The sequence below is a fragment of the Taurulus bubalis genome (assembly GCF_910589615.1).
Source record: "Taurulus bubalis genome assembly, chromosome: 17".
NCBI lineage: Eukaryota > Metazoa > Chordata > Actinopteri > Perciformes > Cottidae > Taurulus > Taurulus bubalis.
The window spans coordinates 16,423,781-16,447,821 of record NC_136605.1 but is presented as its reverse complement, the minus strand read 5'-3'; the positions used below and the strand labels follow the sequence as shown (position 1 = coordinate 16,447,821).

Here is a 24,041-nt window from a genome sequence, read left to right as displayed (position 1 = left end):
CAATGGGAGGTCCGAGGGGGCTGACCTGCCCTTCCCAAAACCTTTAACGGAGCAGGACAACTCACGACGGGATGTTCCGCTGTGCAGCCAGTAGGTTGGACAACAAACACAGCTGAAGAGCATTGTGTGCGCTGACATGTGATCACACTCACTTGCACTGCTTGAGGATGTATTTTAACTATGAAGATGCAAAAGTCGTCGATTATAGATGCGCGTATATTCGTGCAATTAGGGTACAGGCGGGGACTGCATCTTTGGTAAAAGTCAAAGCGAGGTTTCTGCAAGAGAGCGCAGAACAAAAAGTGCACAAATAATGTGCGCCCAATTAGCGGCGAATTAGGTCCCAAATAACTCCCACTAGGTCATGCAATCAGTACTTTGACTGGACGGACTGTTGTAGCAAGAGCAAAGGGAGAACAACTCAATAGACTGAGTTAAATGGGATTTTTGTGAGATCATCAAACAGCAGTAATACCGATACCATGTCGAACATAACATAGGCTATAGTTTGAGAGTAAAAAAACAAAAACTACATTTTGGCCACTCAAGTAGCCATAAAGACAGCACATGTCCAGAGTGCTCCCATACAGAAGTTTGATCTTTTAGTTTGAGGGAGGGAGGTCTATTTGATTATATTTTATTAATGTATGTATGCAAATTCTCATATGCAAAGTTTAGTGGAGTAAAAGAGATCCACTGTGTGTGAAATCATCAACATGTTGAGAACCCCAAATAGTAATCCTGACGAATTTAAGTGGTTTTCCTTGGCTTGTATTGAAAAATGTGTAATTCTAGAAGTTGTTTTGGCACAGAAAAATTATCCTTGCATCAAATAATGATGTACGAAACATTGGCAAAAAAAACCCAGTCTCTGTGATCACGTTGCCGAGCTAAGTTATTACATAACATGTTAGCCAGCTGTTGGCTATATGCCATATATATTTCTACACTCCCTGGTGGACAATATGTGCCAAGATGACCTTCGGCTACTTGCTTGCACAAATTAATGAATTTAGGAATCCATAATTGGCATCAATTTAAGTTTATATTGCCTGTAATATGGGTTGGAGAACAGATGTTTTCACAGTCACCATTCAAGTGACAGGAAACCCTTGGGTTAACATGAATCATATTCAGAAAGTCATAAGGGCACATTGTTGGAGGGAGATAAAAATAATACATCTTTTGTGTATTTTTTTCTTAGATGTTTGCAATGCATATAGGATACAGGGAAGTTATGACAATTAATATGTTTTAATTGCCAATTACAAAGTGCACACTTCCACCAAATGAAAAAACAGCATACATGGGGATATTTCCTTGTGTTTACACTAATTGTGGGGCTGAGATGAGACCAGTTGTTGCTAAAAGTTATGTGTATCATATCAAAAGTAATAAATGCAAATTACTCTTTATTCGATTAAAACATTTTTTTTTTTTTAAAGAGTAATTTCTGCAGACTACTTGACTTAATTGGCCAAGAACTTGGCCAGTAGTACGGCTTTGATTCAGGCCAGGTGAAGGCAGCTGCTTTTATTAGTTCAGTGTCATCAGTGGTACCAGTATATTCTTTTGTAAATGGAACTGAAGTGAATGTTTTTAGTATGCAATGCCAAACTAAAAGCTTTTTGGAAGAACATGCAGAAAACATGAAGCATGGAGCTGAATCCATTGCTTGCAGTTGTGTGGCAGCTCCATTCTCCTCTAACCTTTTGATTTTCAGTTTGACCACCTGTTTATAACACAGGAGAGCTGCAGGGACTGATGATGTCTGACCTCTAACAACCAGTTGGGGTCACTGTTCACCAACTGCTCAGATTTCCTTGACCCTATCTCCTTTTCTTGTATCTTATATCGTCTTTTCTTATCTTAGTGACTTTCATTGTTCAAAGTATGACTCCATCCTACCTTAAATGTTTAGCAGAAAGCAACTTCTTCTTGGTAAAGTACCAAGTATTCTAGGTGTGTATTATTTAACAGAAAGAAAACTGAAAACTTTTCTGAAACACACACACACACACACACACACACACGCGCACGCACACACACACACACACACACACACACACACACACACACACACACACACACACACACACACACACAATACATAAAAAAACAGATAATTTAAAGATAATTTGGAAACATACTTTACCACCTTCTCAGATATCATTTAATGCACTTGTCTTCCTGTCTGTTGTTGCAAACAAACACTTTTTTAAAATTTTATAATCTTGAGATATCCCAGTGATTACATGTTATGCAATTAAACTACCACATTTACTTTATCAGATTCTAACACCTTCATTTGATTTCACTCACCAATGAGAACACTTAAAGAACAGACAATTCAAAGATTATAGAAAATGTATTATGAAAATGATTATAATATTTTCTTTTGAATGCAATTGGGAAGTATAGTTGTGTGGCCTTAAAGGGAATTTATTTTTCTTCAAATCAAATTAGTTACGCTGACTTAACTCATACACGCCACAGGCTGTTGTTGCATACATGCTTGTCATTAGAAAAGTGAAGCTTACAAAGATGCAGAGAGAAGAATGGGAGGGCGGGAACATGTGTGTGCGTGTGTTTCTGTGTCAGAGAATCAACAGGAGTGTGAAAGCAACACTGCAAAAGGAAAGCCAGACTTGTTTTTCTCGTTTCTGTGTATCTCAAGAAGGTGGGACGTCCTTGTGTATCTGAACTCAGTGCTCATGCAACTCAGCACGAGAGCTGGTCTCTGGATTTAAACACATAAACCGCAGTAAAAGGTACAGTGATGCATCGAGATTCTATGTGTTAACTTTAGGCAAACAGAGTGTGTGTGTGTGTATGTGTATGTGTGTGTGTGTGTGTGTGTGTGTGTGTGTGTGTGTGTGTGTGTGTGTGTGTGTGTGTGTGTGTGTGACTGTCTGTGTGTGTTGGAGAGACCAGTACACCTGTGGACAGTTTGTCAGTAATATGGTGTTTAGGGGAGACTTTTGACGCAGCTTCACTTTATGTTGATACGTTAGAATATTTCATAATTTGTAATTGTGTGAAGGGCTTTTTCCGTGCAATGTGCATTTTATGAGAAATTGTTAATGATTTAAATAGTTCATGCCATATTCACTGCTTCAATAGTATGTTGGAAGACGAGGGATGACAGATGAAAGGCAGAAAGATGAGTGAAAGAGATATCAAAGCTACAATGTATTTCCAAAGTAAACACTTGTATTTAGCTCGTACAGGTTTTTAGCAGGTTTTGGTGGTTGTGTCATCTGCATACCATGCATCTGATGACAGTGGTTTATCCTGTTGCGTGCATGTGTCAATCACATGCACGCCAAGGTACGAGTGTGAATACGCAGCATTCTTACAATCACCTTGTGGAATGTGGCAATAATTAACTCTCATTCATATTTTTTTTGACAATATTCAAACATATATAGAGACTAGTCCAATTAGAAAAGTCAAAACATTTTAAAAAGCAAGGTATGTTTCCCATTAAGTAATGAGATAACGTAAAGTGGAATAATACATTTCCCAGGAAACCGTCATATAAAAGGTAAAATACTGGTAAAAATGTACGTAAAGTTTATTATAGTATGAGCATTATCCCCTATTGTATGTATATGCATGATTTTACTCTATCTGCATCATCCACACACAACAGATGTCTGCAACACCGCCTCCGGTGGCCCCGAGAAAGCATTCAGGTGTCCGAGTTATGTTAATTCCAGGGCAGCAGATGCCCATCTACACACATATTTACAAAGGTAAAGTATATTAATCTTCCTAATGTGCATGTATATGTGTGAGCATGTGCTGTTGGCACAAAGACACATTTTCATTCTCTGCGAACAATATCCTGCTTCTTGCTAATGACATAATACAGCAGGCTTCCTGTGTCACATTTTGCTTTAATTGCTTTGTTCTTCTTCTGTTCAGAAAAAAGTGCCATTGTGGAGTCAAATCATACATCTCTACTGAATGCAGAGAGAGAATTGGTCTGTACTTGCATAGATCATTTTTGATATGTCTCTGCATGTATACTGACTTATTGGTTTATGTATAAAGCTTACAAATAATCAATAATAGCTTAATTTATCTTAAAGAAAGTATGTGGTCCCATATTTATAAACTACATAATGTATTTATGTACAATCAAGCAACTTGTCTATAAACTAGAAGAAACATAACAGCAGTTTGGTGCAGGAGGTGCAGAGCAAAAATACAAATTAATGTTGTTTAATGTCTTCATGAAAATATGTTAATATAAATTATTTAATGCAATCTCAGAATATAAAAATAATTCTCTGAATATAAAAAAATATGAACTAATTTAAACAAAGTGCACATATTATTTTAGACTTAGTTGACTTTTCTGTGTTTACAGATATTACAATGAACCACTAACTTCTAGCAGTCCTATGGCCGTGTTAAAACTAATTGGAAAAAGTTAGAAAAAGTTTTTCAAACTTTAACAAGAGCCTGTAACAGATATGAAAGAGGGGATTTGATTTCTTCCTGTGTATGAGGCAGGGGCCAAAACTGGAAGTTTGAGTTGGCCGAACCCACATCATTAGTTCAGCTCCAATGTGACCTATATTAACAATCTAATATAGTACATGACCTCAGCGCCGGAGCACTATTTTAAGCTTTAGCTTGTGGTGATGCTGTTGTATTGGATTTAATTTGTTAAGACATTCATATGGCTGTGATGCTCAACTAGGTGGACAACATAAGAGGACTACTTTAGAAAGATTGCATGCATCAATGCCTCTTTCATACACTCACATACAACCATTACAAATTAACTTATCAAAGGGCTTTGGTTTGTAAATACAATGCATGGAAATATGACCACTTTTTAGATTCACCTCCTTGTATGTTGTTAACCCCACTAATAGCGTATTCATTTATCAGTAATAACTGTTAACTTATCCAAACACTTTCCGTAAGTCCCTCTAGTAAATGCCTAACAAACAGTATTTTTCTTCAGGAGTTTATGAACCACTGCTTTGACGACGTGGAGCGATTCATGGCACGCTTGCAGCAGACGGCTGAGGCCCAGAGTGTTCTCAACCAAAGGGGGAAAAAGGGAAGCAGAAAGAGTAAGAAGAAGCAGGACCAAGAGGGTGAGAGAGACATGGTTTAATTAGGGTGGTATAAATAACATAAATACTTTTACTTACTGATACTTGATGGTGGTAGAGGAGGAAAGTTGGTGGTGCTTGGCAGGAGATTGATAAATGTGTGGCTTCTGGTAGAGGCAGGAAACGGGAGACAAAGGGTAAATAATGGCACTCTATTTTAAGCACTGGAGGATGGTAAACAGGCAGGGTGCCAAAAGATTCTTCAAATAATTTTGAAATTCTTGCCTACAGCAAGTATATACAAAACACATGACAAAGAAGTTATTGGAGCTGGGCCCAAGTCAATCCCGAAAAATAAATTTTCACGAATGTGAATTAGCTTAATTTAGTCGTTTATTCTGTTGGGTTGACATTGCACATGACATGACGTGGCCATCCAGTGGTATGGTCATTGTAAAATATTCCTACCACACATTTTCAATGTCCTGTCTGCATCCGGTTTGAAGGTAAAACAAATACGTTACTTGAAGGGGCATTTTTCACTGTGACATGAAGATAATTAAGAATAATATCGACAAAGTTTAGTCTCATCATTGAACACTATAAATTGCTAACAAGTGTGAATGGGAGTTTTGAATGTTTGTGTCAATCTGTTTTCCCCATCTGTGTTGTCCTGGAAACATGACCAGGGTGTTTCCCAGTGTATGCTGGGATAGGTGTGATCCTAGATAAGGCTAAAGGCAATGCACGTATGCATTTATTCATAATGAAAGAGAAGATTATTATTAGTCACCACTACAGGATTTGTTTTGTGGGAGTACTTACTGGAACAAGCACACCACACTTTTCCTTTTTTCTCTTCTTGAAAGTGTTAAGAAATGTTAAGAAACTTGCACTTGGCAGCTTGCAACATGTTCTAGATAATTAAAAAAACTCAACAAATAACACTGACACCAGCTAATATCAAGTTCAAATCAATGCATGCAAAATAACAACAGCGATTGGAGTGGAGTTATGCGTTTACTGTTAATAATTAATTAGTTAGGTGTATCCTGTAAAGTTGGAGCTGTGATTGTGCTCCTCTGTGTGCAGATGATCTGCTGGCGCTGAAAGCTTGCCCTCCATCGGAGGAAGAATTTGCGGACCTTTTTCAGAAAATCAAGTACTCCCTCAGTCTGCTGGTGAGATTCAACTAGTTATAATAGAGCTTTGATAAACTCTGGAAATGTACAAGCACATTTTGAACAAATCGCTGAAAATTAAAACGGTAAATTACCCAATTTGCTGGTTTATTTAGGACCGTCTCAAGTCATCCATTGCACAGCCTGATGCACCAGAGCTGCTGCATCACATCTTTGTGCCTCTTAGACTGGTGAGTCTCTCGTGTTTCTTTTAGTAGATTATCTCTCTCTCTCTCTCTGTGATACTGACTGAAGCGACCCTCTCTTTTACAGATGGTGAATACCACTGGAGGGCCAGCTTTAGGAGCATCGGTGGTCAGTCCTGCTATGACCAGTGGTGCTGTTTCACTGCTCCAGGAGCATCTGATTGCAGAGGAAAAGAAGCTGTGGACTTCATTAGGGCCCAACTGGACTTCCTCCTGGTATGTTTGTTTACGTATACATGTGTGCACATCTTGGTTTGAGAGTGTTGCTCTAACAATATGCTCTTGACCTCTTTTCAGTGTTCACCTTAATGTGTCTGTACCTCCATACTCACCTGTCTTCCTGGATGGGTGGAAGCCTCCGGCCTACGATTCAACGGGCCAGCTTTTCGAAGATCCCATCGAGTCACAGCACAAACAAGATGCTTTGACGGAAAGTAGGGAGGCACGGACTTTACAGGACCAAGTTCAACAGACAGTGGAGTATCCTGGTGAAGGCAATGATGAAGTGTAAGTCTGTAGGCCTCAGAAAAAGCATTACAGAACCAGGTATAATTATATGACAATGCCAACCAAATCAATTCACAAGTATCTGTAACTGACAGTATATTGGCTCATTTTAAATCTGTCTGGAGGTTATAAAGTCTGAGATCTTTCATGTAAATTTCTAAAATTAGAGATTAGTATTACTTTTTTACGTTGCATATCTTTTAAATACCATGTCTATTTCAGAGAAGGAAATGGGCTCCCTCCAGAGGGTGAGAGACTTTACTGCTGCAGTTATGACTTCGTGGCTCGAAACAGCAGTGAACTCTCTGTGCTACAAGGAGAAACACTAGAGGTACACATATATAATTATAAATAGGGACCCACCTGTGAAAGTAGATGTATTCTTCTAATGTTTCACAACACTTGACTGACCTTTTTTAGGTCATTCAATCGTCAAAGAAATGGTGGAAGTGTCAAAATCGCTTTGACCAGATAGGCTTTGTCCCCTCTAATATCCTGGAGCCTCTGTCTGCTCTGAATAACACGGGGAGGGACAGCCCAGTGGTACGCAGAGAGTCAAAGGTACAAGTACAGACACAACACACACATACAGAGCGCTGTTGTTTGTGTCAGTGCTTTACATATTGCACACACTGTGGCTTTTTGCTTCATGTAATCTCCCAGTTTTTATTCATTCTCATTTTTCCACAACAGAAGACGCCCATTTCCCCTCGGACAAAGTACTTCTCATATGCTCCATCAAGCCCAGTTGGGACCAGTCCTACAAGCCCAATGCGACCACAGAGCATGGTTTTACCATCAATACAGGGAGAAGACAATGAGAGAGGTAACATGCACACATGTTGAAATCAGCAATGGTAAATCATGTGGACAAACATAAGAAGGACGTGATAGAATATCAAATTCACATATTGAATCCCAGGAGCTTCTTAAGTTTGTTCCGCATATAACAGCAGTGCAGTTAGCACCGTCTCTCATCCGTCTCTTGAGTGCTACTAAAGTCCCGTCTCCAGCAGACACATAGCTTTTTAATAAGCTCCTTTTTAGCATTTGGTTGCATTCATTTTTAAGAGGAAGACGCTGAGTGCCATGCTTCCTCTGCTGGTTCCCTCTATGTCAGATGGACACTGATCTCTTTGACACAATAGTATTTGTTAGTAAATTGCGTTAGTTCTTAACCGATCAAAAAAATGTTGACATTTTGTTAACACCTTCCATGCACATTTATCATATTAAACGCAAGTCAACTCTCGAGGTTGAGCACTGATCTAAGAAATGTAACACTTTGATAGCAAATAAAGTTGTGCCTGTATTATATGTGCAGTCCTGATGGTGAATGATGAGCTTCTTCAGCGGTTAGCTGAGAAAAGAGGCTCAGTCCGTCCGCCGGTGGTCCCCCGCGCAGCCGACACGGTTCCCCTGAACTACCGATCACCGTCTGCTGAGGTGGAGGCCTGGCTAACCACGAAGGGCTTCAGTCAACAGTGAGTGTCTGTTAGAGGAAACTCCAGCTCAGACAAAAACCTCAGTCAGAAGAAGCCTAGTTCATTTATAGCCACATCTTGTTCTCAAGATCCACCAGGAATATCAAGTGATTAGCACATTTAAAATGTCAAAGACCAATTGTGTGCCTAAATTAATCAATACATGCATTTCTATCACAAATTATATTATTACCCATATAACACTGAAATAGTTCAAGGAGCATCATTAACTCTACAATGCCAGGAAATAAGAGGTTGCACTTTATTGGTCCAGTGGACAAGCACTGCCTTGGCTTTACTAAGTTTATGAGGGGTGCTGATTGGACACGTGAGTGCTGTGGACTTTAAGAACAATGAGGGAAATGAAATCAAAGAAATCTAAACAGTATGTTGCATTATACATGCAGCACAAGCAGCTGATTTCATTTAGTGCACAATAGCGCCATCAAATGTCCTTGCCATGTTTATGTATTGCAACTTAAAGTTACTATGAGGAACTTATAACTGGTTATAGAGGAGACTCACCAACGGCACGCTGCTGGAGACCCAGGCCAAATAGCTGGGCCCGCTGAAGGGAGGCAGGCCGAAGCAGGACTGCACAGAGCAGACTGTCAGACCTGCTGCAGTGTAATGAGAGGTTTTCTAAAGATGCTCAGAAACACTACTGATACTGGACATTGAGGACACTGAGGGGCACCAAGAAAAGTGAAGTGACTATAAGAGAAGATACGTTTACATGTCCTTGAGACTATGCCAATGTATACAACTGGATTCTTCTATTTGACAAAAGCACTCATATCCAGGTTAAAATGTGAATGTGTGACAGTGAAAGCTCTTTTAAGCTGAACAGACACGTATATTGATTTGGATGCTTCTTCCTCCTCTTTCAGGACAGTTCAGGGTCTGGGCATTTTAAACGGAGCGCAGCTTTTTTCCCTAAAAAAGGAGGAGCTCCGCGAGGTGTCACCAGAGGAGGGTGCAAGAGTCTACAGCCAAATTATGGTGCAGAAGGCCCTACTCGAGGTTTGGCCAGTGTTTTGTTTTGTGTGTGTGTTTATGTGAGGTTATGCGTGAGTTGTTTGCTCAGCCTTGACTTATGCACAGACTTGTGTTATTTTAACCCACTGTCACCTACATTGACTAAAGATGATTTACCTGATATCAACTGACAAAACCACAAAATACACATTAATTCCTAAATAACTCATAGTTGCAAACGGTAGATTTTACAGTTGTTAATTACTAGATAGTCTTCATGTTCTTGGTTTGGTACTAAAGAAGTTTCATCAATGAATATCAACATTAATATCTTTGTTAAAATACATTTGATCTTGTATCCTTCTCAGGATGTGCACAAAGCTACTGAACTAGAGACGGCGATGGAGAAGCAGAAGCTGAAGATTGGTCTGCAATCAGAGGATGATTCAATGTGACGGAGCTCTCTAACATTTACTGATACAAATCAATGCATATAACTGTAATATTGTATATACAGCTGCATGCTGGACCAGTGATGTTGCAGATGGATTTTAATATTTAATCATACATGCTGTTATATCTATGTGCTACAGATTCGTCAGCATAAGCAAGCTGTGTTAAAAGTAAAGCTCACTCACTAATACTCCTATTTGGGATTTTTACATGTTTTTAAGACAGAACTTCTTGCCAGAGTTTTACTATTCTTACCATTTGGTAACATTATACTTTTTACAATTTCAATATTTCTATCAAACGCAATTCAATAAACCTTATAACATTCTGAGGATTAGATTTCTATGTTAACAACAATGGACTGAAACTGCTTTTTTGAGCTACAAGAAAAGTGAATTTGATTAAAAATGTGTATGACTCCGTTTAGTCAGAATTTATATTGTTTCTGTGTTTTTCTTGCTTGCATATCAATCTGAGTTAAGATAGTGTCCCTTGTTGCAAATAGATGTTGTTTTAGACCAAATACACATTCAACGCTTACATGAAGAATACATCATTTCAGTTTGACTCTTTGTATGAAGACTAAAATGTTTCTGATTCTGTATTTTTCACTGTGACTTCAGCTGTGGAGAACATTATGACATAATGTACACAACAGCAACAATACAAAAATTGTGTATTTTTGTACCATATCTATGAATTGACTGCTACCTTTCTTTCCATACTTCATTTTATGATCAAAATATACAATTTAAAATCTATACATATATTTGAAGAATTCTAGATGAGTACTTTTATAAGTGACATTGGCTGCAGCCGACTGAAGTCGTTTTTTTTTCCAACTGTATTAAACATGTAAAAAGTGACACTAAAGAGGTCAACATAGATGAAATCTGAATTGTTCATTGTTCATTAATAGCAGGCGGAGGTAAATCATCATCATGTTACTTCAGAACATTTATTAACTGACATCAACAGCACATTTAACAAATAACATTGGCCAGAGGTTGAATGTTCTAGTGTAAACATTGATTATTTGATTGTGGCTCGACTATGAACTATTTGCATGTCAACTAGTTTTGTACTTGCAACTGTTGCCTCTCTTATTTAATTATTTTTTCTTTCTTTTAAACAGAGGTAGGAGGACTACTTTACAATTTCAATCACACAAATTTCATTTGTATGTAAACTTGATATACATACAATTCACACAATTTCATTCAAGTAGAATAATTACACACATAGTTCAACCCTTTGGTAAAATGTTTTTAGTATCCTTATTATTTCCACAAACAACTCTACGACATACCATTTGTTAATTGTCACTTCACAGCAAGGCTGTTTAAATATGTTGTATATATATTTTTTCTCTGTCATGAAAAATGTTTTGCAATATTCTGTGAATCTATTAACCTTCTCTAGCTGTGCACGGTCATCATACAGAGCAGCTGGTGGGTGAAAGTCATGAATCAGTGAAAACTTGTCAAATCAAATTTTATCTTACTTTTGCTTGACAGTACTAAAATAATATTGATCATTAATGCTAGACCTGCTTTTAGCCAAGTGCATATATGTCAGCTGTAAATTAGGTCACAATTCCTGCATCTGTCAGTCATTCACATTTAATCAAATTAATCCACTGGATCCACACTGCACCTCAATGTTTTGCATATATTATTAAAATACATCTATCCGATTACTACACTCCTGACACCAAAGGCCAAACTCCTCCTGCTGTCACTGTTAAAAAAAAGGACGTCACAGCTATGCATTTATATGTGTAGTTGATAGTATAGCTTGATTTATGAAAAAAAATACTTGGCCACATTAGTTTAAACATACATATTTGTGACTCTCCGTGGACTTACTGAGGTAAATTATGTGATAGGAACACTACAAAAATTACTTCTTTTTTGAATAACTGTCAAAAGAGACAGACCTTTGAGCAGCAGAAGAGGTAGTATTACTGATTCCGCTGCGTCCAGGTTTTAGCCACAGACTGTGGGTCTTGGCGTCTTCACACCTCACAGGTGAAGGTCTGGTCACAGGAGTCCCAGCTCAGGATCTCCTTTTTCTGAAACCACAGCTGGATCTCCCTCTGTGCCCCCTCCAATGAATCACTGGCATGAACCACATTCCTTTAAATGACCAACACACATTCTTATTTTACCTCCAGCACAGAAAAAACACATTCAATATCCAGAAGGTGGTGGTGTCAAGAGGTTGTTGTTTAACCCTGAAACTTTACACAAAGTCAGATCAAATAACATCACGTTACCTGCTGACATGAAAGCTGAAATCTCCTCTGACTGTGCCTGCCTGGGCCTCCGCTGGGTTAGTATGTCCCACCATTGTACGTGACGCCTGGACTACCTTGTGCCCTTCCCACACCTACATGAAAATAAAAGAAGTCACATAAGCAAACACAAAAACAGGATATTCAAGACTGGCAGAAATTGGAAGCAGGTTTACACCTGAAATACTGTGCATTTTGATATATATGATATTCAAGCATTCATTTATCTACCTAACGCAAAAAAAAGAAGATTTTTTAAAAATGAATTTTAAATACACGAGTATCCCAGGAGTATAGGGACGCCCTCACCATGACAACAACAGGCCCTGAGGTCATGTAATGCAGCAGCCTGGGGTAGAAGGGCTTCGTCCTCAGTTCACAGTAGTGCTGAGCCAGGAGATCATCAGACACCTTCCCAACAGAGACAGCGACAATTAGAAATTAAACAGACAATAACATAACCAAACACATTTATTTCAGACTTCTTTACCTGCAACATTTTCAGCCCAACCAGCTTGAAACCCCGCTGCTCAAACCGCTGCATTATTTGGCCTACAAGACGACGTTGAACTCCATCTGGCTTTACAGCAATAAGAGTCCGCTCCCTTATGTCTGGAATAGCTGGTGGGACATACACCAGACAAAGTAGTAACACCTTAGTGTAAAAACACTACATATACATGTTGGCAATACAATATACTTAAAGCACTCATTATGCACCAAGGCCAAATCTATTTTAAATATTGATGCATTAATGTGTAAGCATTGCTAATAACAGCTGATTATTTCAGCTACTTTATATGCTGTTGGGTCGCTTAATTTAAACAATTAAATCAGTGTTTAGTTGCTTTTTATTTTGTATTAACAATCTGGATCTGCAAAGTAACTCAACGCAAACAAATACACAGTGGAGTAAAAAGTACAAGCCTACAAGGAAGAGGACAAATATTTACTCAAAGTCTCCAACATGCAGGGGGACATCATCCCCCCCCCCACACACACACACAGGTTTGCAACATGTAGTTACTCTCTGAGAGCAGAATAACTCATTCATTAGATGGCACATTAGGTGCATTCTTCCGCAGAGAACAGCAGCTGCAACAGGAGCCAATGAATGACTGCATGCTATCAATTATATACACGCGTGACCCGCCACCAGAGGAACCCAATTTACAGGCATCCAACTTAAAACATGCCTGTGCCAGTAAAGCAGGAAGAATCGTTGAGTAGCTGTATGGCCGTTTTCTTCCGAGTCTACTCTTTCAGTATTACGCACAGGTTCCAGATTACGCACACCGCAGGTCGTGTCCCTCTAACCCAGCTCAGGTTCATGACCCCAGGAGTTTGGCAAATTTGTTGTCGCACATTCCCCCGTTTGGCGCAAATAAACTATAGACTTTTCGACTCAGTGTTAATGTTTAACATAACATATTTAAACGTGTATGCATGTCGTCATTACATGTTCAAATTGAGAAAGTTCTTTGATTAATCGGTACATTTGAGTTACATGTCAAAGTGTCATTTAGTCCTTTGAGAAAAAGAAGGAAAAAAAGTCGCACAATGCGAGTGTGTAAGAGAGGAGACGAAATGTACACAAGTACTTACTGAGTTGATATCAATTCAGTCACTTACTTGCTTGGCTCCTGCGTCCAGCAGCTCCGGCTCCAGCCGGCAGCGCAGTGAACCCAGCTGACAGCAGACTTTTGGGGTGTCTTTGGTTCCCTGAATAAAACTGTTGGAGAACTCTCTTAAAAACGCAGCGCTGCAACAGGACCATGGTTTGACGTGCGTCTTTCAGCCTCTCGAGATGACAGTCAACCCTTCTCAATCAAAGCTCACGAGTCATCCCCCTGTCTGCCAACCCCTCCGGGTGTCGATCAAACATGTTTACCTCCCGTGATACCAGATGTTTGCCTGCTAGTTCCGCACAAATAAATACAACAATATTCCAGCACTGACCCAATAATTCAAACCTTGTGTACTAATGTATGACATTTAAGAAAGGTACACTGATGATGCACGTTTTTTCAACTACATCTTTGAGGACATTATTAAAGTTATACAGCAAATGCAAACTTTTAAGGTTAATATTAACTTAAGTTAGGGGACCTGCAAGAATCAAAAAATAGGTATACATGTGATGTGCGCGAGGCATTTAGAACCTCTTGTTTTTAGCTCCAAAACTAATGGATCCTACATTTCCCACAATGCAACTCAAACGTTGTTTTGTTTTGTTCTTTAAACACGTAAAGCTCCACACAGTTAGTAAAGCCGGTTAGGGTTACAGTCTCAGAACTGACATACAGAAGCCATACCATTAAAGAAAAGGCTGTCAAGCCCTAATTAATAAGATAGTCCTAGAGGTGTAACAGTGGTAGCATTAAACTAAACCACATGAAATTCGTAGGGATTTCAAGACAGAGATGTTGAGCTAAAAACAAGCTCTAATCACATTGGGCAAATCCAGCTATCAAATGCATTAGTTCTGTTCATCTGTAGGCTGTGCTGTCACACGAGCCTGCAGCCGGTTTCTTAAATGTATTAGCTTCACTATGAATGTTTGGTTAACATCTTAACTGAAACAGCATTTGCCTTCAGTATTAAGACAGCAAAAAAACGCTGTGGATCCCTTAACATCTATATCATGGATAGACAGCAACCAACAGCAACATTAAAGCTCCAATCCTCACTGAGTTCAACCTACAGAAAAGATGATGCAACTAATAATGTGGAGTTTGTAGAGTTGTTTCACCCACTGTGAAGATGTTAAATTGTTCTTCCTTTGTTGATGCTTCGTATCTTCAGCAGACTACGTCCTCACAGCATCCGTCACATGCCTTCTGTTGATGCTTCATGTCTGTCAAAGGCTTTAGCAATTCTCAAAATTAAAATCGGCTCTGTATTATCCATTAGTTCTGTCAAGACTCAAACCAACTATTTGATTATCGATGCATGTGTTCTACAAAAGATATGGTAGTGTATGTATGTATGTATGTATGTATGTATGTATGTATGTATGTATATAAATAAATAAATAAGTTGAAAGGGATTTTAAAAAGATTGTAAAAGTGAAACAGTGTAAACATACAGAAAAGTCTGAAATCTCTTTATACAACCATTATTCTTTCAAGCAATACTGTGACAACACTGTCAAAGTGGGGCACATATAACAATATAAACATGAATTAATCAATACCTGAATTTTTACTAAAAAAGCACTTTATTAAATCAAGCAAGTTTTCTCTTTATCAGAATGGAATGATATGAAAGATCTTAAGTTGAGAATCCGTCTCCTTTGGAGATGAAAAAATTGAAGGCAAAATGAATAAAAGCAGACATTTTAAAAACTCAAAATGAGTTGAAAGTGCTCAGTCCCAGCCCAGCTTTGTTGCCGACGCGTGGGAAAGAAGGCCTGGCTCAGACGGCTCCAGGTCTGGGCAAAAGCAGACCAGGTTTGATTTGTTGTCAAAAATATCATTGGCAACAGATTAGGAGGACGCTGCTTTAAAAAAAATTAAAAAAAAAAAAAAAAGCGCCAACCTACAGTAGAGATCAAAGAAATACATCAGCAGCATCCTCAACCTCCAATTTCTCAACAATACGATGCTTGTTCCTTCCTGTTACTTTGAATAGGTGGAGCAACGCTGGATTGGAGAAAGAGTGTTGGGCAAAGTGGTCAGCACAGGCAGTCCTTGAAGATCATCGTTGAAGTTTGGAGTGGTTCAAGCAGTCATTGTGCTATAGCTTGATGGTGCCGGTCGGCAGGCTACTATTACACAGTCTGTAGAAGCGAAGGTCATTCACCAGTCGCTGCACGCTTTGAGTGAACGAAGGCAAGTCCTTGAGAAAGAAGAGAACAGTTGAACAGGAATATTAATTTATAGACGATGATGTTTAAGAGTGAAAAGAATATAAAATGAACATTCAACACAACGGGCAAAAGGAAGTGTACTGGAGCTGATGTAAGGGTGAGACGTCACCCATTGGTTTGTGCACTACAGTTTTGAAGCCAAGAGATATGCTGCGTTCACACCAAACGCGTTGCAAATTTGACGCGCGAGCAGATTACATGCAAAGTCAATGCATAGACACGATAGGTTGCGAAAAAGCAAATTTTCCGCCGGGCGAACACTCGCTACCGAACCGAGTTGAAAAGTTGAAATTTCCCTAACTCTGGTGAAAACTTCCTGTGACCCTTTAGGCGCGAGTAACATTTGCAACGCGTTTGGTGTGAACACAGCTTTTTTCTCGAGAGAGTAAACTGACGCGGTTGGTGTGAACGCAGCATTAGGCCTTTTGTGCGTCGCCATCTTGTTTTTTTGCAACCAGAAGTGACGAGAGGGTTGAGCCAAGCTTCCTCTAAATGTGACCATAATTTACGAAATTAACATCATGCTGTATTGAAGACTTGAAACTAGCGATTGAGAACATAAACTCATGTTTACTGAGGGAATACATCAAGTGATAAGTGGAGTAATTTTCTCATTGACTTCTATTCAATCAGACTTCTTTCTGCAACAAGAAGCACCTCCCGATGTTGGCTACTAAAAATAATGCAAGTTTGAAGCATTTCCACATTGGCTTCACTTTTCAGACCCAGATGGTGCTGCCTGGTTTCTCACTAATGGTGACGCAGACTTATCCAACAATCTGGAGGTTAAAAAATTCGCACACACACGCAAATGTTTGTTTGACCCCAGTTTAGATTAGAAATCTAGATTTAAACATTTTAAAATAATAACAAAACCAACAGCTCACTGCATATGCATTAAAGCTGTGATTTATACATTTCAAGTGGAAAGAAAAACAATGTTAATGAAAGAAAGAAATAATAATTCTTACCCGTTCAAGCTTGAAGTTGCGTGCTAGAACCGATCGTTGACCGGAGTCCACACCCTGGCAGCCATTGAGGAACTCTGGCATGAAGGCCGAGTAGAAGGCATCAAAGTCGACAGAGGCCATGTTGTAAATAGCGAGGGTGATTTCCTCCTGAAGAAGGTCGTGACTTTTGTGAAGAAGGACCTGCAGCAGCACGTTGATGAAGTGGAAGAGCATCGACGTCCGGAAAAGCTTCTAAAGTACAATAAAATAATGACAATAAAGTATATACATTGGTAATAAGTACTCACTGTTCTCAATAAATAACAGTGTGTGGATACAGGTCTTTATTAAAATAGTTGAATCCTTTCATCAGACACACATTCACTGTTGCTTAGGTGGGACAGATTATATCTGAAACAGCTTTAGATTAAATCTCATCGTAAAATACGTCTTATAGTAATGATTGTAAAGAAACCAAAAGGTCACACTGATTTGAGTTCTGCCACTATGTGTTCTTGGTCCTCCTGATTAATGACTAGATTTAACTTGTCAGTAAGGAAAACTGAAAAATATAAACAACTTAATAACTTTTATAATGTAACATGTTTTTTATTGTAACACATAATAACAACATTTCTGCAGCTATGACTCTTTTTGCCTGTAAGAGGTGACATCAATATTTTACATCGGCATGTCCCTTCTTGTAAATGCTGTAGATGGGCAAGAGTAGAGGAGATCTGATAATGATTGAAAAGTCTCCCTATGGGAACAATCTGTAGACTGGTAAAGGAGAACGAGTTAAATTCAGAATTTGAACGTGTGTGAACAATACTCCGTTCCATGACATGCTTCACCTCTAAAAACAAAGATACTGACATAAAAGCTAAACTTACTCTGTGATACAACTTGTGCTTGCTGTTGAGTGACTCCAAATAACAGAGATTCTGCTTGAAGATGTGAATGTCAGGCTGCAGGAAAGACTGTCCAAAAGCCTGTTAAAAGACATTTAAAAAAAGAGTCAGGAAATTAAGTGGATCGATTTACAAATAACTGTATTCATTAGCTGTGGTACAATTAGCTAATTTTATCATTTGAAATAATCTACTGCCAAACAACGATCAAAGCCTAGATTTTCTTGTTCTATTAAAAAAGGTATGATGATGATTACAACACATGCATGCATGCATAAACACACCTGCATGGCAGCTGTGAACTGGGCCTCATTTTCCATGGTATCTTCAGCAGCTCCTCTTTGGACACTTGTTAAGACTGACGTTTTAAAGAAGTACCTCCAGTTTTGGTGAAGTATTTGGTATAGCAACTCAAACAGCTCTGCCTTGACGTCTGGGGAAGACCGCTATCAACAAGAGAATAAATGACCAACTGTTATCCAGGATATTTGATGAATGCTAAAAAAAAACGAATGAATTGAGAAAAGATATTCTAAAATACATTTCTTCTACTGACCAATTATTAATTTGTTACACTAGATAGGATATCCAAACGACAGTAATAAGTGACACCACATACTACTAATCAAGCCAACAAAACTCCAGAATTAATGTTTATGCAACTGACCTCTGCCACAACCGGGTAAACCTGCTCCATGCACAAGGAGAGGATGCTGGGAAGGAAGGGCTTGAACGCTTGACCAGGCTCTTGCACCACCACCTGTAGGATCTTCAGGAACTTCTGTACCACTCGACACCCTGCACTGCCCTCTTGCAAAATACTGGCTGTCAGCTGTTCCCTGGAGCACAGACAATGGACATTACATGAATTAGTGTTAATAGTGATACAAGCATTTTCAGTATTTGCCCCATGCAGTTTAAACATGTATTAATCTAGACAAGGTGTAAGACTACCTGGTGAACATGCTGAGGAAAGTGTGAATGATCTGTCCTGTGAAGGCAACACCCATCTGGACTCGTAACGCCTGAAATAGCGTCAAGAAGAAGGCCAACATCTCATCCGTCACATCTGGGAAAGAGACAATTAAAAAGATGGCCAGTTAACCTCTTGTGACCAAGTTTGTTGAGGTCTTATTGAAGTATTATTAATTTGATTTAGTCAAAACAGCTATCAAGTATGTATATGCAAACAGAGTATGGCTTTGTAATGAACATGGGACATCCTAAGTGATATAGAAATATGTTCGCTACGTAATCAATAGGATTCATTTTTAAGTCAACTTTGACATTCATGTTTATTGCTTTTGGCTGTACTGATAAAAAAACTGCGTCTATAGTCAGGGAATAAAAAGACAAACATTAAAATAATCTAATTAATCTAAAGTTTGCACACCACCATTTCATTAGATTTAGGTTCCTATACTATAAATCTACAGTTGGTAACTTTAATACAAATACCATTGTCATATTTGCTCAAACTGTCATTATATCCTGACAGATAATCTGTGAACATATCAGGCTCCTGTCTCTTTCATGCCCTAAAAGGCATTTGCAAAATTCCAAGTGCCTGAAGTAAAACGACCAACCAGAGCCGAGTCGCCTCTAATGCACTTTAAGTCACTGCTCGTGAAGATGGTACATTATGGCACTGTCACTTCAATCGAGACATGTTTAGAATATAAAATGATGTGGATCTGTTCTTTGTTCCATGGAATGTTCCATTAGGATGCTAAATAATATCTCTACACATGTTTGCTCAGGTAAAGTGCACAAATGGATAGGCATGTGACAAGACAAGTAACTTCAAAAAAGTGAGGGAATGGGTTGAATCATCTTCATACTGTGATTAGACACTTAATACACACTGTAGATGGATAGCCACACTGGGGATGAAAGACACTGACCTGGCTGCTGAATAAACACTGGGAAGAGGCTGAGGGACACTTGGACAGACTCCTGAAGACTCTGGTAACAGATCTGACGTGATTTGGTGGATTCCCCAGAGATGCTGTCCACTATGTCTCTAAGCACAGGCAGGGTCTGATGCATCAAAGCTTTCACTGGAGTAGAAACAAGATGGTCATAAAACACTCTAAAATGTAAATGTACAATTAAAAAAAAAAAGAGAAAAAATACTGACTGTTATCTAGATCGGGTTGCCGAGGAGTAATGTTCACTGTCCCTCTTATTCCCTTATAGTCTCGAGTGAGTGCTGCCAACAGGCTGGCATGGTTGCTGGAGCGCGTTTGCCACTGCTGCTCACTCTCCGGTAAGTTCGGCCACGGGAGTAGCAGCATGTTGGACAAAGCCCGACACACCAACATGTGAGCCTGTATACACACAAACATACAAAGAGTAATTACTTCAATTATACTTGTAATGAGGACATTAAGAACTTCAAACTTTTAGGAAAAAAAATATTAATTAAAAGTTGCAATACTGAATAAATCCATTAAATGATCGCAACTTATCATATGCAAATCAAAAGCAACAAACATTTACCTCCTGGGGAAGTCTGCGGGACTGATTTTCTGTAGTAATGAGGTTGAAGATGTTCCGAACAGCTGGCAAAGTGACCAAAAACACAGGCCGCACTGTAGAGGTTACGGAAACCATCAGATGGCATGCTGAGAGCAGCAACTTTTCAGGTACCTAGAAATAAAGATAAACCTTTTGGTTACAATCTCCATGCCGTTTCTCTTTTCACCATCTCAGCCACAACTTCCTTCCCCAGTTTTCAAAACTATTTGCATGCATTATTAACGTCACACAGTAGGTGGAACAAAAAATGCAAATCTATCACACTAATTAATCCGCTATGTACAAGATGTGAATGAATGAAATTCCACCATTTTACAATAACACTCAAGCAAAAATAATATTAAGCTAAAGTACCAGACAAATAATATTATATATAAACACAATAAGAAGCTCCTGTGAACGTGGAATAAAGGTTTTAAGTGTTGGTTAATATTTCACATATCATACTTCCTCCTTGATGAACCACTCAACATGAAACCAACCATTTTGTTTTACATCAAGTATCCATGAACTGCACTTAGTTTTATTTGAATAATAATATATTGGAATGTCTTTATCCAAATAAGAGATTCTACATAAATGATATTGAAGCATTAGTATGAGGCAAGCTACCTTTGTTGTGATGAGTGGGCTACTGGCATCTATTGTAGATGTGATGAGGTTCATGAACTGGCTCTGGTTTTGACTGTGCACCTCACTGTAGAACTGTGCAAGCCAATGAGAGTAGGCTTGCAAAGCAGCAAGGGCCTGTGCATGTCTGTAATAAATAAAACACGCACGCGCACGCACACGCACACACGCACACACACACACACACACACACACACACTTAGAACATGATAAACTCAATAAAACATATTTACTTCTTTCTTTATTCAGCTTAATGCAAATTTGCATTTACAAAAATAATTTCCGATGTGTTCAGTATATGGTTGTATTAATTATGTTTGTAATGAATTTCTAATAAGCACTGAAGCATAACATTACAATTACATAAAGATTGGTCTGGAGTCAGAAATACAATTGTTTTGTATTTTGTAAAACTCCATTCACCTATCATTTTGTCAGTTACGCCGCAAAGAGCATTTGATAACAGTAGTCTTGTTATTTGCAATTAAAACTTAAAACAACCGTTCTCGTATACAAATAGTGTGACACCTATGTTGGGTTTTGGGCTTAAAACATGTGATACTCACACGTCAATGAGGTCTGGCTTGAGCACAGAAGGCACAGCGGTCTCCAGGTCATACAGGCTGGTCCGAGAGCCGTAGCAAGTCACTTCGACCAACCTTGAAAAATAAACACATGGTGATAAGTTCCTCTATAATGGAGTAACAGTCAACCGAAAATCAACCACCACCATAACTTATCATCTGTAATTGTATACCACTTAGAATAGTATGAAAAACAATGAATACATTTTAACAGTAAACAACTTAAACAAAACGCCAAACCAGAAACCAACCAAGTTGAAGTTAGTCAAGATTCATTATTGACTGTAGAATGTGTTAAACGATTAATCGCTATCAAGTTAACTGTTGACCATTTTGATAATCGATTTATTGGTTTCAGAAAAATAAGTCAACATTCTCTGAATCCAGCTTCTTAAATGTGAATATTTTCTATGATAGTAAATTGAATATCTTTGACTAAAACTAGACATTTGAAGATGTCATTTTGGGCATTGGGATACATTTTTCACAATTTTTGGACATTTTATAGACCAAACACAATCAATGAATTGTCAAAATAGTCAACAGATTAATCAACAATGAAAATAATTGTTAGTTGCAGCCGTAGATCGTGTACTATTAGAAACATATTCAAATATAAACTCATTATGTGTTCACAAGAATCACTTATTACTGTTTTGGAAGAGTTTTGAAGCACAGACCTCTCCACCACTGCCATGGCGTCATTGAAACGTGCAGCAAAAACCTCCCCGATGAAATGCTCAGCCAAGCGCCCGACAGCTTGAAGTAGAGAGCTCAGGTCCCTGAGAGAACAATGAAGTCGACGGCAATCATTCTCTGCTGAGATATTAAGCCTCCGATCTGAAAGAAGAACAAAGTGACAGATCAATTAAAACATTCTAGCATATTTATTTAGCATCACCCAATGCGTATGCATCTCAAAAAACAGATACGTACTTGTGCCAGTGGTTACAATAAACTGCTGCAAACCCAGGTATACGTCCAGATTATCTTGGAGGACTGGAAACTAGAGAGAAAAGAGGAATAAGGATGAGGCTGCTTCTGATAAATCCAAATACATTTCTTGAAATCTAATAATAAAATCAAGAGCCTTTTGTTTTTAGTTGTTACTGTATACTATATACATACATACAAACCCCCAACATGCACAATATGGAATTGAAAGATAAAGAAACAAAAATTAAAAACAGTTTTAACCTCAGCACCCAAGACAGAAACTGGTTCCAGACAATATCTCATGGAATAATATTTAACAGAAATTCAAGATGTATAAATACTATTACGCATTCACTGTTATAGGAGCAGCGATTCATAGGATCAGCAATTTGAAACGCTGAATGCAAGCAAATATGAATTGAAGCAGGATATTTCTTTAGATTAAAACATGTTTTGAGATCTTTTCAATACATTTTGAGTTTTGAACTGAAGGATGAAACACCGACACAAAAAGCGACAGGGGAAGTGCTTGCTGTGTGTGTGTGATTTTTTAATAACTAATATGCAGAACAAGTTTATAGATTATGCTTTTCTAAGGACATGGAGACAAATGATTATCAGAGATACGCTACCGATAGGGCAGGTCACCTATCACCTGTCAACACACACGAAGCGGATGAATGCATTTGAAATGTTATTTAACTGTTGTTCATGACCCCGTCCACAGCAGTGCATTGCTTTGTTCCCGTGCTGATACTCCTGCTGACCCTCCAAACTGCGGGTGCTGACCGCAATCTACCATAGGTAAAAATACTGGCTAGGGATAAGTACTTCCTTAAAAAATGTGAACTATCCCTTTAATGATTTGGGAAGTTACAGTGCACACAAATGTGGTGTTTTAAGGTTGTAGGCATTCATGCAGACACCAAACATATCTAGGTCACATCTAGGTCAGATAAGTAGAACCACTTCTGCAGTTTATGTGCACCAGCTGGAATTCAAAGATGATAATACTCTAATGAAGTCCACTTAAAGATGCCTAGACACCTTACAAAATGTTAAAGGTGACACAAAAACTGATCTCTTACCAAAGTAGAGAATGCATGGGATGGGAGCAGCTCCATCACTTTGGCAACCACCTCCAGACTCTGACGTAGGTACCTTTGCCACTCGGTCTGTTGCTATAGTTACAAAAGAAAACACAGACTTGGAGATAAAGGTCTTTGTAATGTGTGTCCATTTTAAAGAGGTTAATATGTTCATCCTTTATTATTGAGTTCTTGTAGAGATACACAGGACATGCATAATCAGAACAAAATGTGCAACTGACAGTGAAATATATGAAAATGTTACTTACGTCATCATCTAGAGTCTCATCGTCCAACTCTTCTAACTGGGCCTGATTGTATCTGAACTGAATGCGATTCAGAACTTC

General features: G+C 38.6%; 3 protein-coding genes across 3 annotated transcripts in view; 1 reads left to right on the top strand and 2 right to left on the bottom strand.

Annotated features, from left to right (window-relative positions):
- Positions 1-3,655: 3,655 nt before the first annotated feature.
- On the top strand, positions 3,656-10,417 carry eps8l1a (EPS8 signaling adaptor L1a; the record flags this gene model as incomplete). The annotated part of the gene is made up of 13 exons (XM_079233410.1): positions 3,656-3,758; positions 3,931-3,989; positions 4,985-5,120; positions 6,171-6,259; positions 6,376-6,450; positions 6,533-6,681; positions 6,763-6,972; positions 7,195-7,303; positions 7,393-7,533; positions 7,666-7,798; positions 8,297-8,456; positions 9,347-9,479; positions 9,803-10,417. The coding sequence occupies 13 exons, from the start codon at positions 3,656-3,658 to the stop codon at positions 9,887-9,889; spliced, it is 1,584 nt and encodes a 527-aa protein (XP_079089536.1). The 3' UTR covers positions 9,890-10,417.
- Positions 10,418-11,904: 1,487 nt separating this feature from the next.
- Positions 11,905-13,960, bottom strand: nme4 (NME/NM23 nucleoside diphosphate kinase 4; the record flags this gene model as incomplete). Its single annotated transcript, XM_079232873.1, has 5 exons — positions 11,905-12,025; positions 12,166-12,278; positions 12,493-12,594; positions 12,674-12,804; positions 13,816-13,960. 5 exons carry the CDS (start codon positions 13,958-13,960, stop codon positions 11,905-11,907), a joined length of 612 nt encoding a protein of 203 aa, XP_079088999.1.
- A 1,437-nt stretch (positions 13,961-15,397) lies between these two features.
- Positions 15,398-24,041, bottom strand: part of xpo6 (exportin 6) — a 12,737-nt gene continuing 4,093 nt past the window's right edge. Inside the window, exons 9-23 of the mRNA XM_079233699.1 lie at positions 23,964-24,041; positions 23,695-23,787; positions 22,607-22,676; positions 22,351-22,510; positions 21,653-21,745; positions 21,069-21,213; positions 20,418-20,567; positions 20,056-20,245; positions 19,820-19,975; positions 18,870-18,984; positions 18,583-18,754; positions 18,200-18,361; positions 17,898-17,996; positions 17,026-17,256; positions 15,398-16,023 (exon numbers count right to left, since the gene is read on the bottom strand). The exon at positions 23,964-24,041 is cut by the window's right edge and continues 31 nt beyond it. Coding sequence (XP_079089825.1) covers positions 15,922-16,023; positions 17,026-17,256; positions 17,898-17,996; positions 18,200-18,361; positions 18,583-18,754; positions 18,870-18,984; positions 19,820-19,975; positions 20,056-20,245; positions 20,418-20,567; positions 21,069-21,213; positions 21,653-21,745; positions 22,351-22,510; positions 22,607-22,676; positions 23,695-23,787; positions 23,964-24,041 — 2,016 coding nt within the window. The 3' untranslated portion in view covers positions 15,398-15,921. The remainder of the gene's footprint in view (positions 16,024-17,025; positions 17,257-17,897; positions 17,997-18,199; positions 18,362-18,582; positions 18,755-18,869; positions 18,985-19,819; positions 19,976-20,055; positions 20,246-20,417; positions 20,568-21,068; positions 21,214-21,652; positions 21,746-22,350; positions 22,511-22,606; positions 22,677-23,694; positions 23,788-23,963) is intronic.